The 17,131-nt window shown below is 42.3% G+C and overlaps 1 protein-coding gene across 1 annotated transcript in view; it reads right to left on the bottom strand.

The window, feature by feature from the left end:
- Positions 1–1,823: 1,823 nt before the first annotated feature.
- Positions 1,824–17,131, bottom strand: part of nudcd1 (NudC domain containing 1) — a 29,442-nt gene continuing 14,134 nt past the window's right edge. Inside the window, exons 6-10 of the mRNA XM_058047300.2 lie at positions 12,996–13,203; positions 12,782–12,926; positions 12,285–12,413; positions 5,788–5,947; positions 1,824–4,527 (exon numbers count right to left, since the gene is read on the bottom strand). Of these exons, the coding sequence (XP_057903283.2) occupies positions 4,238–4,527; positions 5,788–5,947; positions 12,285–12,413; positions 12,782–12,926; positions 12,996–13,203 (932 nt within the window). The 3' untranslated portion in view covers positions 1,824–4,237. The remainder of the gene's footprint in view (positions 4,528–5,787; positions 5,948–12,284; positions 12,414–12,781; positions 12,927–12,995; positions 13,204–17,131) is intronic.

Here is a 17,131-nt window from a genome sequence, read left to right as displayed (position 1 = left end):
TATAAGATGAAGATAAATATATCTTCTTGTGGTCATTAAGTTGCTTTACTCTTATATACGTACGTCATATATAAGATGAAGATAAATATATATGACTTTTACTAAATGTAGTTAGAATGTAGTATTCTGGTGTTAAAGTTTCAGATCATGAGGTTTGGACATTTGGAAGTGAGCCCCGAAAGAAATTTGGGATGGCTCAAAACGCTCGGTTCCAAAAGGCGTGGTAAAACTGCCCCTTTGCCCTCCCCCAAGCGGCGCTCCTCTCCTCTAGAAAGCTTTATGTGCTGGTTATTGTGTGTAGCTGCTCTATAGCTACAGCTGCTCACAACTCACAGGTACCCTTTAAGTCATTTAAATGTTTAAATTTGTTATTTTTACACTTTTAAGTATTTTTTTAATGTATTTGTATTACTTTCTCAGCCGAAAGAAACAAACAAAAAAATCATATTTAAGTCTTTAATGAAATGTTTTTACACTAATAAAAGTATGTATTTTTACACTTTCTAAATTTATTTATGTTTATTCTTTCATGTATTATTTATTGAAGTAATCAGACGTTAAGTCATCCTTTGAAACATGAACATCCATAATTATTAATTATGTCCATAATGTGCATCGTAAAGGAATTTCTTAAGGCATCCTGTCAAGGAAATGAAGACGACAAATCAAATTTGAACAAATAAAAGAAATGAAACTAAAATCTTAAAGTGAATTGAAGTCAGACATAAGTTGTCTATATTATTATAAATATTGTCATATTTGAATGGAGTCTTCGACTGGCCCAACCCGCCATGATTTCATCACCTTCATCACATTGTTCCCCATTAGACGCTAATTCTATCACCACCTAATTGCAAGACGGCGGGATTAAAGTGCACGAGCATATTAGCAACTCTGGAGTCCAAACGATGGCGTGATGCAAGCCTCGCTCTCTCGGCCTGTCAGGTGACGTCACCCGGGACCTTGACTTGGGCTGACAAGCCGTGAGAACGTGAGGGAACTGAGTTATGGCAACACAACAAGCATGTGTTGCTAATAAGGAAAAGGGGCGGGACGGTGGGATTCAATTGAACGCAGCCAATTGGATTAAAGCAGAGCTTTTCCAGAGACACAACCAGCAAAAAGCAAGGCTGTTGATCAACGTGAGATATTCCGTGTTATTGCAAATACACGCATTTGGGCAGCAGGAGCGTAAAGGTGCCGTTAGAAGTGTTATTTCATGAAAACTGTAGAGGATAAAACGTTTTCTAGGTCTTCAATTTCCTCTTATTATGTCTCCGGAACTAAATAGGGTCATAGGAGTGTAACAATGACTATAGGGTTGTTACTTCATGTCTAGAGGGCTTTAATAATGTGGAAAAACCTTATTTAAAAGCTCATAAACTGGTTTGCTAGCTTTGAAATGACTTCTTCTCTTGCTAAAGACGATTTTCATTTGTCCATGTCATGAAGTGAATTGAAGTGCATTGAGGCAAATCTTTCATAATAATCCTTTCTCAATGTTCATAAATGGCATTTACAATTGAAAAGCAGTATCTTATTTTCAGCTCACACAAATAAACAAAAACATTTTGGATTTTCTGAATGTTTGTGGGCGAGTTCAAGAGCTAATATGCTAATAATACTGAAAAATAGTCAGACAAAAATTTGCTTGCTGACTGTATCTGATGTAATTATCGTTGTAGTTGCACATCCAAATGTTTACCATGAAATGCAATTAATTGCGAGTTAACTATGGACAAATTGTGATTAACCGTAATCAAATATTTTCATAAAGTCATCAACATAAAGCAGCAACATAAACAGCTTTTATTGGTCTTCAATGGTATATTCTCTTGTTCCGTCTGATCATTTGGGTCTTTCCCCAATTTGTGGTAATAAATCCATACGCTCAAACACACCCTAGTATTCTTGGGAAACAATGTATTTCATCTTCTCATTTGGTTAGCATAAGAACTTTGATCCCACATAGTAGTAATGTCATCAGCTATAAAATACTGCCTTTAACTAAAAATACATTCAATCTTTCAAAAAAAAAATCAAGGCACAAAAATACAAATGTATTCTTATATAAAAAAATATTCATAATACATGAATGAGCTACTCAGATAGTCCAAAAACCAACTGTACTCAGTTAGAAGTATTGTTACTTTACTTTATGTAAACTCAAAAAAAACATATGTTACACATATCGTATTGGTTGATATCGTAATTGAAAATTGAGAGTTGGGCAATATCGGCATATTGGTTATTGCCAAAAAAGCCTATATCGGACATCCCAGGTTATTTCATGTCTTCATGGCATTATGCAGGGAGGTTATAGGACAGCCTTGGCACTTTGGGTACTTCAGGCTCTGTTGCTAGGTGCTAGCATGATAACAGTTAGCATGTTAGCATTTAAGCTAATTTACTCATGTCCAAAGGCAAATACACACATGGCATTATGCAGGGAGGTTATAGGACAGCCTTGGCACTTTGGATACTTGAGGCTCTGTTGCTAGATGCTAGCATGATAACCGTTAGCATGTTAGCATTTAAGCTAATTTACTCATGTCCAAAGGCAAATACACACATGGCATTATGTAAGGAGGTTAAAGGAAAGCCTTGGCACTTTGGATGCTTGAGGCTCTGTTGCTAGGTGCTAGCATGATAACCGTTAGCATATTGGCATTTTAGCATTTAAGCTAATTTACTCATGTCCAAAGGCAAATACACACATGGCATTATGCAGGGAGGTTAAAGGAAAGCCTTGGCACTTTGGATGCTTGAGGCTCTGTTGCTTGGTGCTAGCATGATAACCGTTAGCATATTAGCATTTTAGCTAATTTACTCATGTCCAAAGGCAAATACACACATGGCATTATGCGGGGAGGTTATAGGAAAGCCTTGGCACTTTGGGTACTTGAGGCTCTGTTGTTAGGTGCTAGCATGATAACCGTTAGCATATTAGCATTTAAGCTAATTTACTCATGTCCAAAGGCAAATACACACATGGCATGATGTAGGGACACTATGGGACTGCCTCAACACTTTTGGGACTTGGTGCTTTCTTGCTAGATGCTACCATGTGAACTGTTAGCATGCTAACATTTTAGCTGTATCCTGTTTAAAGGATGATGCAGGGATATTGTAGGACCGTGTTGACGCTTTCGCTATAGAGTGCCATCTCGCTAGATGCTAGTGTGCTAACATTTAGCATGTTAGCTTTTTTGCTAAATTCCTCCTGTAATGTATGCACGGCATGGCTCGGCGGCGTGGCACAGCAGACACGGGCCCGAGGTTCACAGCACAGGTTGCATGCCCATCAACATTTCAGCAGGAATTTTCTAGTTGTGAATTGTAATATCTGATGTAGCACAATGTTAAGCTTGTGTATGTTCAAATAAATCAAAAATCCACCAACAACAACAACATTTGTAAGTATTTGTGAAATATGGACCATTGTGTTTCTGTGAACGGCGTCTTGAACGCACCACAGTTGTGTGTGTGCTGACGTTTTTTCATTTTCTTTTTCATGTTTGGTCGGAAATGCTGCTACTATGCGGGAATGTATAAAGGTAAGATTTGGTTGTGCAGATGTTCATTTAACAATATTTAATTATTACTGTGCTTGGACTAAACTGCACTGCACTGCACTCAAGGGCTGTGTGAGTATCCGTAGACATCCCAGTGAGTACGGAACATGGCGATAATAGCTGCGGCTCAGACCGAGATGGACGATGTCAATTCATGGAAACAAGGCTTCAATTCTGTCAAAGCAGCAAAGGAGGGATGCTGGAAGAAGTCCAGCTATGGAGAAACGCTAACAAATCTAATGGACACACAGGGGGGGAGGAAATGATGAATATGTGGAATAACGGTGGAACGACAAGCCTGCATTGACGAGTCGCCACTTTAGATGAACGTTAGCGTGTGGATTTCATTCACTTAAAGACGTGATGTAGTTATCCAACGGCACCGCTCTCTATTGGAACACAGCGTTTTGTGTATTCAGCTAATGCAAGCAGACATTTGACATGGAAGACTTTCAGTCTGTGGGCAGAAGGCAGAGGTGGCCTAAACAATCCAACGTATGCTAAGCTATCTGAGCAAAAGCTCTCGGCTTTGAGTTATAGATGACAACACATTTGTGTGATATATGTCATGAATAATGCATTTATTTCTCCAATATGTCAAAGGATACACTTTGAACAGCCCTGATGTACTGTAGAGTATTTTTGGATGCTCAGCTTCCCATCTAATTATTATTAACCTTCAGCACAAAGAGGTGAGCAGCAGTCAGGACGTACAGCCTCTCGTTGGAGGCCCTGAAGCCCAGGATGCTTTTGTCAGAGTCCAGGCTGGCCACCTGTTGCTTGGCAACCTGCCCTACCTGCCGCCCCTGCTTCCGGTTGAAGAGGACGCCGTCCACCGGGGACGGCTGCCGGTAGATGAAAGCACGGCGTAGGCACTCGCACAGTGAGGCGTAGGAGAAGTTGGGGGCACACGTGGCAAACTTCTTGTCCCGCTTGGAGGCCTGCACATAGCCTGCCGGGGGGGACACACACACGCACACACACGCGCACACGCGCGCACACACACACACACACACACACACACGCACAATGTTGAAGACGGGGGTGGGCGTGTCACATGACAAAGTGAAAACCAATGATCTTTTCCACTCTCCTAAAATGGGATTAGCCAATGTAGTCCTGCCCCACCAGCCAGCTTTTGTTCAACCCCCCCTAATGAAGACTAATAAAGTTTGTGAGCCTCCAGCTCTCGCTACAAAAACATGCAAAGTGATTATTTGCCGACGTTCATGATCCAAAATGATCATTACATGCTAAACACACACAACCTTTTCCAGCAAGGACGGCGTACAAAAAATGAAAGGATGCAAGCATGGCGGCTTTGTCATATTTGCTATGAAGTCATATCCCATATTTAATAAAGAACTGCATCCCAAAGTCATCACAGCTTACCTTTATGCATTCCATTCCCACATCGGAGCAGCTTTCCGGAGCAAATATGAAGGCGAGAGAATAACACATCCAAATACATCTATGGTCCATGGTGCGTTCAATGACCGTCCAAAAAGTAGGACAAATCGCAGCTCAGATTGATTTAAAAAACTGTGGGATTTCTAATAGTTGCAGTATTGCAGTAATAAAATAATATGATGAATAATAATAATATGATGATGAATAATAAGATTGTCGGCACTTTGGACACCCCGTCTTACCATCAAATCTTTTTTGAAGACTCACAGTGATCATAAATAACATATACACGCAGACACAGCAAATGGCAATCAGCATGCCGCTAGCAAAACAGGAACCTGCTCAGACTAATAATGGAAAGGCATGAACGCGGCTGTCAAACGGGAATCAAACGGCTTCCGGCAGTGGCACACGGCAAGTAGACATCATGGCGGCTAATCCAAGGGTACTGACAGCAGTCCAAGAGATGAGAAATGTTTTCATCAAAAACGTATGTGCTTTGCGTGTACTTGATGTCCACAGCAACAACATTCAACACATATACTCACTTTTGAGTAGAGTGATAATGCCATCATCTACAGTACATCTACAGTACATCTACAGTGCGTCTACAGTACATCTAGAGTACATCTACAGTACATCTACAGTACAACGTTGGAACCAGTAGCCAGACAGACTGTCAATCAATTACAATTTGTTAGTTCCAAAGAAAATGCCACAAATGGAGCTGTGGCGGTCCAAACGTACTCGCCGCTGGCCGCACAAATAAAATAAGCCGGGGTACCACGGGCGTCTGTCTTACCCAGGGCGTTGAAGGTGGCGACGTGTTCCCACATGTCGGCAGGCTGGTCGGGCTGGGGCTGCCACAGCAGGGCGTCCACGTCGTGCCGCAGGCAGAGACACGGCATCTGGGCGGGATGGACATCCACGGTGAAGAGGTACTGATGGCTGCCCAGATTCACCTGTGGCAGAATAACATTCACTGATGGTTATTTATGATTCATAATGGCCACCATTTGCCGTGTGTTTTGTGTGCATGAGATGATCCCACTGAGGCGTGGAGCGAGACTGTCAGGGACTGAAAAACACCCAGCATCCCACCTAACCCCGTGGACCCCAGTACAAGCCTTCCAGCCATCACGCCTCCACTCCAAAACTCATTTTTGCACTATTTGGCAGTCGGCACGCTTGTCGGCTGACAAACACAGAAGCGAGGCGGCGAGGAGGCGAGGAGGAAGAGGAGGAGGAGGAAGATGGGAGCATTCTGGTATGAACACTAACCAAGCGTGACGGAGAGGAGATGCAAACCCGGTGAAGGAATGTGGGAGCCTGAGCATTCTTCAATATGAGCATTCATTTTTCAAAGTAAAAGACCAAACTATGACAAAACGATGCAGGTGTGTCTTCTAATGTTTATTGTCCCACAAACTGGCATGAAATAATATTATTAGGGGTGTCACAAAATATCTTGTGAGCACTTGCGCTGGGACCATAATAAATCATGAATCACAAAATAAATGAAAATGAACTCCATCATTTTGGTGGCTTGAATATTTTGCCATTTGCAATGTTTGTCTGTTTTGCGTGTCTCCCACTTTCACTTCGAGAAGAAGAAGAGAGTTCACATGTGCAATATGATCCAACTTTCAGGATCCCAAAACTGTCACGATCGGGCTTGAGAGCTTCACGGTGCGATCCCAGGATCGGGCTTGAGAGCTTCACGGTGCGAGCCCAGGATGCAGAGATGAAGACCCAATTGCAGGTAAAAATGTATTTCTTGTAGATGGTCTCTTCTGGAGAAGTACCAGCCCTACGTAATCTATCCATCCATTTTCTATGCTGAATATCTCCATTAGGATAGCAGGGGTATGCTGGAGCCTATCCCAGCTGACTTTGGGTGAGAGGCGGGGTCAGCCAGCCAATGGAAGGGCACATATAGACTTCATTTGCACAATCTGGAGTGTAACGGACAATTTCCAGTCGCCATTTAACTTAGCTTAACGTGCATGTTTTTGGAATGTGGGAGTAGACTGGAGTAACTGGAGAAAACTACACACAAGTGACCAAGCGGAGATTCAAATCCAGGTCTTCCCAATCTCCTCAGTGTGTGGCCAACATGCTAACCACTCATCCACATCAGGTAGAAAAAAAACATACATAAGTCAAACATACATAAACATAAAACATACATAAGTCGCACTGGAGTATAAGTAGCATTTTTTTGCAGGTAATTTATTTTCCAAACTACTTGACCAAAACAGACATTACGCCATCTTGGAAGGCAAGTTCTAACATGAATAAAAGAATAGAGAACAGGCTGAGTAGGTGTAAGATATGCTAACACGTTGCTTATTCAGCTACAGCTACAGAAAAGGCGTCCAGTGTTTATGGAACAAACACTTTTTTCATGTATAAGTCGCTCTGGAGTATAAGTGGCAGGAACAGCCAACCTAGGAAAAAATACCATACTAATTGAGCCCGAGTCACGCACACACACAACGACTTGGCGTCCGAAATGAAGCTAACCTCTGCTAGTACCTATTCACGCTGTGGACGAGGAGATTCAGCCAGATTTCGGCGGCGTTTGTCACCACTTTAACCCGTTTCTGTCGGGAGGTCCGCCGAGTAAATACTTCCCCACACTAACGTTCCTTCTCACCATGAAAGCATTTGATTGGTCTCATGTATCTATTTGTAGCGGTATAAATCATTTTCTTATTAATGGAAGAATCTATGTTTTAAAAATATCGCCCAACCCTACTTATGAGCTGTTATTGTTCTCATTGTTTTATGTCGCCTTTAGTTGTATCAGGCATTCAAATTGATCATTAAACTGAAGAAAGAAGGCTGGTCGGATCATTTTTTCCATGACTATATATTATAAATAATATAATAGAACAAATCCTATTATTAGTATCACCCCCCCCCCCACTTTCACTCTTTAATATTCCAAATATATCAAATAATATATCACCTTTGTACATTTTATTCTTGCTATACTTTGACTTCATTTTCATCACATTTTTGGCTCTATTCCCATTATATTATGTATAACGTTCCCCCAATCTCATTTTCCAAAAATGCTTTAGTTTTTAACACTTTTATCTATGGCGCTCACCCATGTCCCATGTCTGTTATTCACCTTTTGAATCGACCGCAAGCCAATAAATGCATCTTCAAAATAATATTCCAGCCTCCACTCATTGTGCATTTTGGTGTGTTGAATAGCCAATCGACGATATTCAATTCCCCAGGAGGTTGTTGAATAAATTGGAAAAGAAACGTTATCTAATTATTATTGGCGGACACTTCCAGCTGCGCTAGCAACACCGCTGTGGCTTTTCAGAATAAATGACCAAGGACCTGTTCCCAAATCACAAAAGCTTACAAGGACTGTGAGCTCTAAAGAAGTGGAGTGAAAGGGGTGACATTATAAAAGCAACAAAAAACTAAAGTGCCAGATTTTCCTCTGAAGGCCAAACAAGGGTGGCCTGGTGCCTACCTTTCACCAAGATACCTTTTTTGTTTGAATTCTTTACATATATTCCGTGTTTGTGTGATAGTGAGGTAACGCTGTTGTTATTCTATACCGGGGGTTCCAAAATGTTGTCAAAATGATGTCATCAACCCCCCCACACAAACACCTTGCAGGGGAGCGCTGCACATCACCGCTTAGACGATGACTTCAACTTGAACAATTGGCTCCACTGTAAAGAGCAACCAGAATAAGTCTACTAAACGTGACTCACATACATTCTCCGTCTTCGCCGGCGAGCGTGGCCGCGGAGAGACGGATGGACAAAAGACGCTAAATGAATGGGATGTGCTACAATTTCAAGATGAAAGGGGAGAAAAGAAGGTCAGCAGATATCTCAGAGAGCAGGGCCAAGCATTCAGGCCGACACAATGAGCAGGTGAAGAAAAACAGGAGGGGAAGGCTTTCCGGATGAGGTTGAGATAAACAAACACACGCACACACGCTTGCACAGATGCTGGTGGTCTTCAAAAGGCTTCTGGTTATTTGTGGGCAGCAGAGGAACATTAAAAGGGCTTTCAATGGAAAGACTCAGCATTGCTTACATCCACGCTAATTATAAGCCTTCCATTCATTACACAGTAGAGTGGACTCCTGTGGGAGCTTTGTAATGGACACAAAATGAAAGTGAAAGAGGAACATTAGCTGTGGACATTCAGCTTCCTCTTCATTAGAAGCTCACAAGGTCATCCTTCAATGATGGAAGACTACGGGAGGATGCTCTTTCCGTTTAATCCACTTTAATCCGCCGTTTAGATTGTTTAGGGTTTTTGGTTTTTTTACTCCATGCTTTCCTTGACAGAACAAACGTACAAGTTTAGTGTCTAAAAGAAAACTTTAAAACAGGGGGGCCTCCAACGTCTATTATTAGTCTAGTCTAGTCTTATTCAAAGTCAAAATAATACAAGAAAAAAAATCCTATTCGAATGAGGAAAAAAGTCACAATTTTAGGGTGAGGGTCGTGGGCATTCTGGACCCTATCCCAGCTGTCTTGGGGCGGGAGGCGGGGTAAACCCTGGACTGGTTCGCCAGCCAATCACAGGGCACATATAAACAGTTGGAGTCTAACCTAGCATGTTTTTGGAATGTGGGAGGAAACCAGAGTACCCACAGAGATGCCCGAGGGTGGAATCAAACTCGTGGTCTCCTAGCTGTGTGGCCTGCACGCTAACCACTCGATTAACTCATACTATTATGAGGAAAAATAATGCTATCTTAGTCGTATACAGTCATTTCCGTTGTTCAAGCCAAAGCCACTACATTTACAGAGAAAAACAGACGTGTCCATACGGCATATATATATATATATATATATATATATATATATATATATATATATATATATGCACTGCACTGCACCATGTCCATGTCATAAAATGCCATATGGTGGGGTACACGAGTCCACTCAAAGCCAGTTTGAAATTGCAGGAGGTCATTACATTACTCAATATAACAGTCTGAGCGTACTGGACGTCCTGAGTGCATCGATTGCTCGTAATTGGCTCCTGCCAAAGAAAGGGCTACAGCGCAGGATTTCAATGATCAGTAGTAGTTCTGAAGTAAAGGGGATGTCATGAGATTAGAACGTGGTCATAAATGGGCCGCATCACTGTATAAGACGCAGAGTTCTGGTTTAAGAAAGAGAAAAAACAGCACATTATGCATCGGAAATGATGGTACTTGGAATAAAGTTGACATTTATGGAAAATTAGGTTGGGGAACAAAATGTTGTTACAAGAATAAAGTAATACATATTAAGGCAATAAAGTCATAATTCTAAGAAGAGAATGTAAAAGAAGAAAGTTGAAATAGAACATTTAAAAAAAACTTGGAATTTTACGAGAATAAAGTCAAAATATTAAAAGAAAAAAGTCATATTCTAGCATGGAAAATAAGTCTAAATTTGTTGTTTCTCTAATTTTGTCATACAACTACATGTCAAAAAATACATCTCAACTACTCCTTCAAGTTATGTTTTAAAGGGGATCTATGATGCAAATTTTTCGTCCTTTTGGATTGAGTTGTGGACTCCTATAGAGCAGCGACACACAATGACCAGCACAGAAAGCTGGTATTTCTTCAGCTATATTTCTTTGTGCTTCTCGCAAAAACGGTCTGTTTTAATGCATTCACGGCGATGATTTCTTTTATTTCCATGTTGTTTTCAGCCATACCGTCTGTGCAGGATCCCGAATCCGATCCAGAAGTTGATACCGGACAGTCCAAAGTTTGTCAAGAAAAGAGGTTACTTCAATATGTCTCTCAATGGTAAGTAGCTTTAGCATTTTTGCCTTAGTTTTCTACATCATCAGTAACATGTAATGTGTTGTGCAGGACTACCAGTGTTTAGCGGCCAATAATTGTGGTGGGAAACGGCTATTAGCAACCCTGCTACCTGTATGCACACTCTATAATGCTACACAGACAACTGCTTTTGCTCCATGACTTCCCCAAAATGAAGACCCTGATAAACTGTTACTGACTGCTTGTTCTTCTGACTCTTCCACACCACCAGGTAACGTTGGAAAGGTGTCCGGCTTCAGCAAGTTTGTGGACTAGTCCACAGTACTAACCGTAATAACAGTAATAACCTCCTCCGTCTCCTCCTCCGTGACTTGTGAGGGGCAGGCAGACTGCTCTGTGTCGTTGTGTCACCGCCACGACTGCTGAACATCAGTCACTCATTACATTGGCTGAACATGGTATTTGGGTTGGGGTCCACCTCTACCAGAAATAGTACCAGACCGAACCTTACTCTATCGCCCCAAAATATTCTCTACAGATTTGCAACAGTATAAAAAAGGTCAGTTTTGACTGAAAATAAGCGGAGGAAAAAACGTCATCACATGTTTTCCGCGCGACTGCTCAGCTTGTGATGAAATAGCCAAGCATGACGCGTTGTTAACCTTGGAGGATACCATGCAGGGCAGCCAGCCGACGACCAGAGTACTTCCTGCTGCTTACAGCAAGTCCACTTGAAGCCAAACACACAACAGTACACATTTGAAGGTGGCTTTAAATGACAAATGACACCTTTGCTGCAGCATGAATGCCAACATAAATCATTTAACAATAATAATAATTTTTTTACAAGATGGTGTGTTGTGCGTATATATACACAAACACAACTCTTTAGGGGGGAAACCAAAATAAAATATCCTACAGCAAGATTTTAACAACCAATATTATATGAATCTTTGTTTTTAGTTGTCTAATGGGCCACTCTCTATTTCTGCGTCTTGGCTCATTTGCATACTAACAGTGATTGGATGTTGACTGAGGGAAGGGAGGGGCGATCATGCAGCACGGCTGCTTTGGGGGGATAAGTCATTTTAGACTACCCAGCCCACTTACACAGAGTAAGCTGAACATTTTCAACAATATTAAATGACTGTAAATGTGGGAATATTTACAAAAGTCAGTTCAATGGTTGCAATCACAAATGAAACCAGAATTTGTTGTCTCGTCAGTTGAGCCATCACCCCAGTTAGTTTGGGAGGGGGGGGGGTATGAGAACAGTGACGTCTGACGTCGCACTCCCACAAATAGAAACATTTCTAAATACATTATTGATTATTGATTATTGGTAGTCCAACTGGTGAGATACGGTTCCTTTCCTGAATGTGTGATGGAAATAGCAATTGAAGTGTTTTTAAAAGTACCTGACTGCCTTGTGAATCAACACTTGCGGGGGTGGAGGTGCTCAAGGATGTCCAAGGTGCTAACAGAATGTGAGCGTTGATGTTCAAGTGTTTACTACTCACCACCTGAGTGGGCTTGAGCGACTCGCCATCAAAGTGTGTGAGGCTGGAGGTGTCTTCTGGGAAGCCGTCGCAGTCCTCCAGCTCCTGGGGGTTGCAGGCTGGCTCGTCCCTGTCAGGTTTGGCGCTATGCTGGCCGTGGGAGGAGATGGAGAAGGCGGGTCAGTGCGGTGTTTGCATCGATTAGCAGCGTAGTAGGGCCTGCTTAGCATGGAGGTCCTCCAGTGGGAACAGACGATGCTAACGCGGAGGCTGAAGGGGGGCTCGGAGCAACTGAAGGGGTTGTGTTGTGGGGGGCGGGGGTAGGACGGAGGTTCATTTAAAAGTTGGAGAAGACAAATTGAATGAAGGGGAGGTCAAACAAACAGTAAGAGAAGACTTCTTTCTACACCAAGTACCACAGGGATGTAGTACTCTTCAAACTTTATCCTTCTCCAAGAACCTGCAGTTTGGGCATCAAACATACAGTATTTAACTCAGTGGCATGACAGGGGCCTCACCAGGTCTTCGGAGGTCAGGTGGGTCAGCCTCTCATGGATGAGGGCGGCCTGCTCATTATTCATCACGTGCTCCCCCCTGCGGTCGCCGATAACCAGTTCAGGCCACATCGGCCCCTCAGTATGCTTCTGAAGGGTCACTTCCAGGCTGAGGGGACAGCAAATAAGGGTTCCGTTTAAATGGTGTAAAAATGCATGATGGAGGAGGTTTGCACACCTCTTGTCTTCCTTGAAGATCCATGTGCTGGCCTCTGGGTCCACCGAGGCGTACAGCTGGCCTTCCAGTAAGGGAGCAAAGCCCTGCACACCAACGCTAATGTTGTCCGCCATCAGCCGGAAGTGGACGGCTTCTTTGTTGATGCCCTCGGGCATGCGCACGCTGGCCGTGATGTCCTCCGCCGTCTGCTGCCAGTAGTAGAAGGGGTCTGGATGCAAGAGCTGCTGGAGTTAGTCAAAAAACTGATCACTGTGATGACAAAGGCTCTGACTGAAAATGGAATATTTCCATGGGTGTGCTTAAATACGTGTACTGTGTACACCTTTTCTAGGGAGGGTCACATAATGAAACATTTAAGGAAGCAACTTTTCCACTTTAATGTTTTGTAAAGCACACATGTAGATATGCTAAGAAGTTCCAAATTCCAATCAAATTGTCAAAAAATGACAACTTTGTCATCAAAAATGGTGAAAAAAACATTTTTCCTCATAAGACTAGGACTTTATTGTTGTTTCTCTAATATTTTGATATTATTCTTGCAAGATTACTGTTTTTGCTTGGCATTATTGCTGTTTGTTACCAGCTTTCTTCTTGTAATGCCAAAGTTTGTAATACAAATCTTAGGAAATAAGTGCAGATTCTGGAAGATCTACAAAGTTTTCTGTGCGGGTTATTGTGTGTAGCTCATCTATAGGAGTCCAAAACTCAATACAAAGGGTGGAAAAAATAGCATATTAGGTCCCCTTTAAATTTACATTTATTTTCTTCTCATAACTATGACTTTATTCTCATATGACCAAAACTGTTCGGCAGTGTGACCAAGGCAACCTGAGCCGTTTTCAATTTCCCAATTGCACCCTGTGAGACACCCCTCAGCTCCTCTGTGGCCGCCTAGGGACATGACTGGCCAATCACAGAGCATGAAGAGTGAATACATCATGATAATTATCTTTAAAACACCAATATGGATAATGATGAAATGTACTTGTTTCATACTCGTATCCGGCAAAAATGGATTATTCGTAACGGATACTCCTTAAAACGAGCCCTCGTTAAAAAAAAAAAACGGGAGAACATGGGCGGAGCTGATTGGTGAATGGGATGGGCGTTTGACAGCAAGTATCGGCAAATGTCAATAACGTCCTTTTTCACTGATATTAGCTGATACGATCTGCGGCCGATGGATGGGAGCACCCTAACGTATACATATAGATAAGAGTAGCGTCAAATAGAGTGAGATACATGCAGTATCTGGCCAGTTAGATCCTGATCAATTTTCCTGCTTTAGCTTCTCCGCTGAGAGGCCAAACAACAAGGCTTGAAGAAATGACTTTGCCCCGCTGTTAACGCTTCCATCACAAGCCATTTTGCAGTCTCGCACTCAAGTTGATGGTGATATGTTCACAAACAACAAGCTGTCCTTTGATGACCTGGGGAAAGGGAGAGACGCCCCGCGACTGATTCCCTTCAGGCAACTACATTTTGCTCCTTTCTCCGCATTGCAGCCTCGGGTGAAAAGATTTCCTCCCTTGGGTTGGAGAGGATTTAATCAGGGAAATACTAAAAGAGTAATGCTATCATTCCTGTCAAACAGAAGCACATTCCAGAAATCTCTTTCTTTGAAATACGGCACCGCCTCTTAAGACACATACAATCCTAATCAAAAATGGAAGACCAGTTGAAAAAGAGAGTTCATATCGTAACAAGGTTCTTAAGTAAACCTTCATGGGAATGAGACAAAAACTGAGTAAACAATTAATTGCAAACGGGCGTTAGAGTCAAATAGGCTGTATAGATGTTACATCAGCTCATCTAAAGTTTAAGAGTAAAAAAACAAACAAACACCTGCTAAAATAGAAATTAAATGTTTAAAAAATGAGTCAGTAATGGGTAAATGTGCCATTAGCCACATATACATGAAGCCAAATATTCCAATTGCTCAAAGGGAAAGAATTGAACCTTTGTATACACCTCATTCCCAAAGAAAAATGAACATATAATGGGATTCCCAGGGGTGGAATATTCCTTTCCCCAATCCGATTGAGGTATCTTGTACCCGCTCAAACGGAAAGTTGTCTTCTTCTTCTGTTGTTTATTGTCGGTTGGCAAGCAGCTTTCGTGTGCATTAGCGCCATCTGTGGAACACAATCTAAACCCTTCTATGCTTTTCCTGTTTAAATTTATCCCGGGTGCGTTCACTTTTAAAAATGCAGGCACTGGACTGCTGCGGAAAGTTTGTTTTTGATCCAAACTAAATTTCAAGACCGGACGAAGGAAAAACTGGTAATACGGAGTAATATAATAAGTCGGTATCACGTGATGTTGATGTTTACGTTTTACCGGGCATGCCCCATTGACTATTCTGTTTGATTATAGCGGCGCATGTAGACAAGAGATTGGAATATTCCTTTCCATGGGTACCATTGTTTTCGGAAAAGATTCCATTCGGAAAGAGGAAAAACTCCTCATTTAAACGTGGCTATTACGTGGGGTTTGGGCATGTTTCCAGGACGCTAGCGGTGGTTTTGCTCCAGGTCTACGTTACTGTCTGTAATGACTGTCTGGCCGTGTCCAACCACAGCAGCGGGAAGTCTCGCTAATGCAGTTCAACAATTCCAAAGCAATGAAAGAGCGACACCAGAGACTCCAGTGCTGGCCACACTGGTGTATGAGTGTCAATGAATGTTCGGTAGCGGTCGCCAAGGTTGTAGGCACGACTTAGCAGCCACGTTTCCAGCATTCTACCCCAAGGCAGCTGTGATACAGATGTAGATACCGCCACCAGTGTGTGGATGAGGAGCGAATGAATAATAGGTTCACTTCACTGTGAAGCACTACTGTAGGGGACCTAAACGTTCGTTATCTGGCAATGACGCCCATGCATGGTGAAGAATTAGCCTGACCACAGTCATCACACAATGTGTGCAATACTTTGACCACGCCAAGATAATCACACCAAATCTTGGCGTAAAAGGGGTGGGGGCCGTTTTAGTAAAACACAGTTTAACCCCATACCTGTCAATCAACTAGAACACATTCATCTTCTCTAAGTGATTGAATCAACATTTATACCTATTAGATGGAGATGAAAGCTGTGATTTTAGTTGTATAACCATGTTTTTTTTTATATGTGGTCAAATATTGGCCAAAAAAACCCTCAGGTCGTGCCATTTTCCATTTGCATGCCCCATGAGTGTGGCGAGGGCCTCCTCTCTTGACTCCGTGAAAGCGCTGATGAAAGGAGCGGCTAAAAGAGCTGCCATTATTCCACCAGCAGGCGTATGTGTGTGTGTGTGGGGGGGGGGGGGGGGGGGGGGTACGACTACGACTGCTTGATAAAAAGGAGCTGATGCAAAGAGTGGGATGTGAAAGCTCGGCTCAGATCATAAAAAGATAAATATTATGTGTATTTTATATTATATTATATGTATGTGTATATTATATGTAGATGGGATGGGGGGGGCTCTGGTTCAGGCTTTTGAATTTGTCCTGAAGTCCTGAATCTCGGAATGGATGCAATATTTAAATATGAAAAAGTTAATTTGCAGCTGTAATGAAATAACACATATCCTTTATGTGGCTGCAGAGACCTAAACCCAAAACCTAATAACTGGTTGGGCCACCCTGCAGGCCCGGCATCTCCATAGGATTCAAGTCAGAACTTTGACTAGGCCTTGGTTAATATCACAGCAAGTCTTCCGGGTCATGAAGCAGCAAACAGCCCCAGACCATCACACTACCACCGCTATATTTGACTGTTGCTATGATGTTGTTTTTCTGAAATGTGGCGTTCCTTTTACGCCAGATGGAATGGGACACACACCTTTCAGAAAGTTCAACTTTTGTCTCGTCAGACCACAGAGTATTTCCCAGAGGTCTTGGGATCATCAAGATGTTTACTGGCAAAATTGAGACTAGCCTTAATGTTCTTTTTGTTCAGCTGTGGTTTTGGTTTTTGGATTTGGTTTTGTGTGTCTCTCTCATGTTGGTGTCATGAACGCTGACTTTAAAGGGAAGCTGCACTTTTGGGGGAATTTTGCCCTCATTTTCCATCCTTTTGGGAAACATGAACACATCTCTTTCTCTTTTCTGTGCATTACAAGTTCATTTCAAGTAGTTTACAACGCTGTCATTGG

The sequence above is a fragment of the Doryrhamphus excisus genome, linkage group LG7 (assembly GCF_037039965.1).
Source record: "Doryrhamphus excisus strain RoL-2023G ecotype Guam linkage group LG7, RoL_Dexc_Guam_v1.1, whole genome shotgun sequence".
NCBI classification, from domain to species: domain Eukaryota; kingdom Metazoa; phylum Chordata; class Actinopteri; order Syngnathiformes; family Syngnathidae; genus Doryrhamphus; species Doryrhamphus excisus.
The sequence above is the reverse complement of the archived record's forward strand: the minus strand, read 5'-3'. Positions and strand labels throughout refer to the sequence as shown.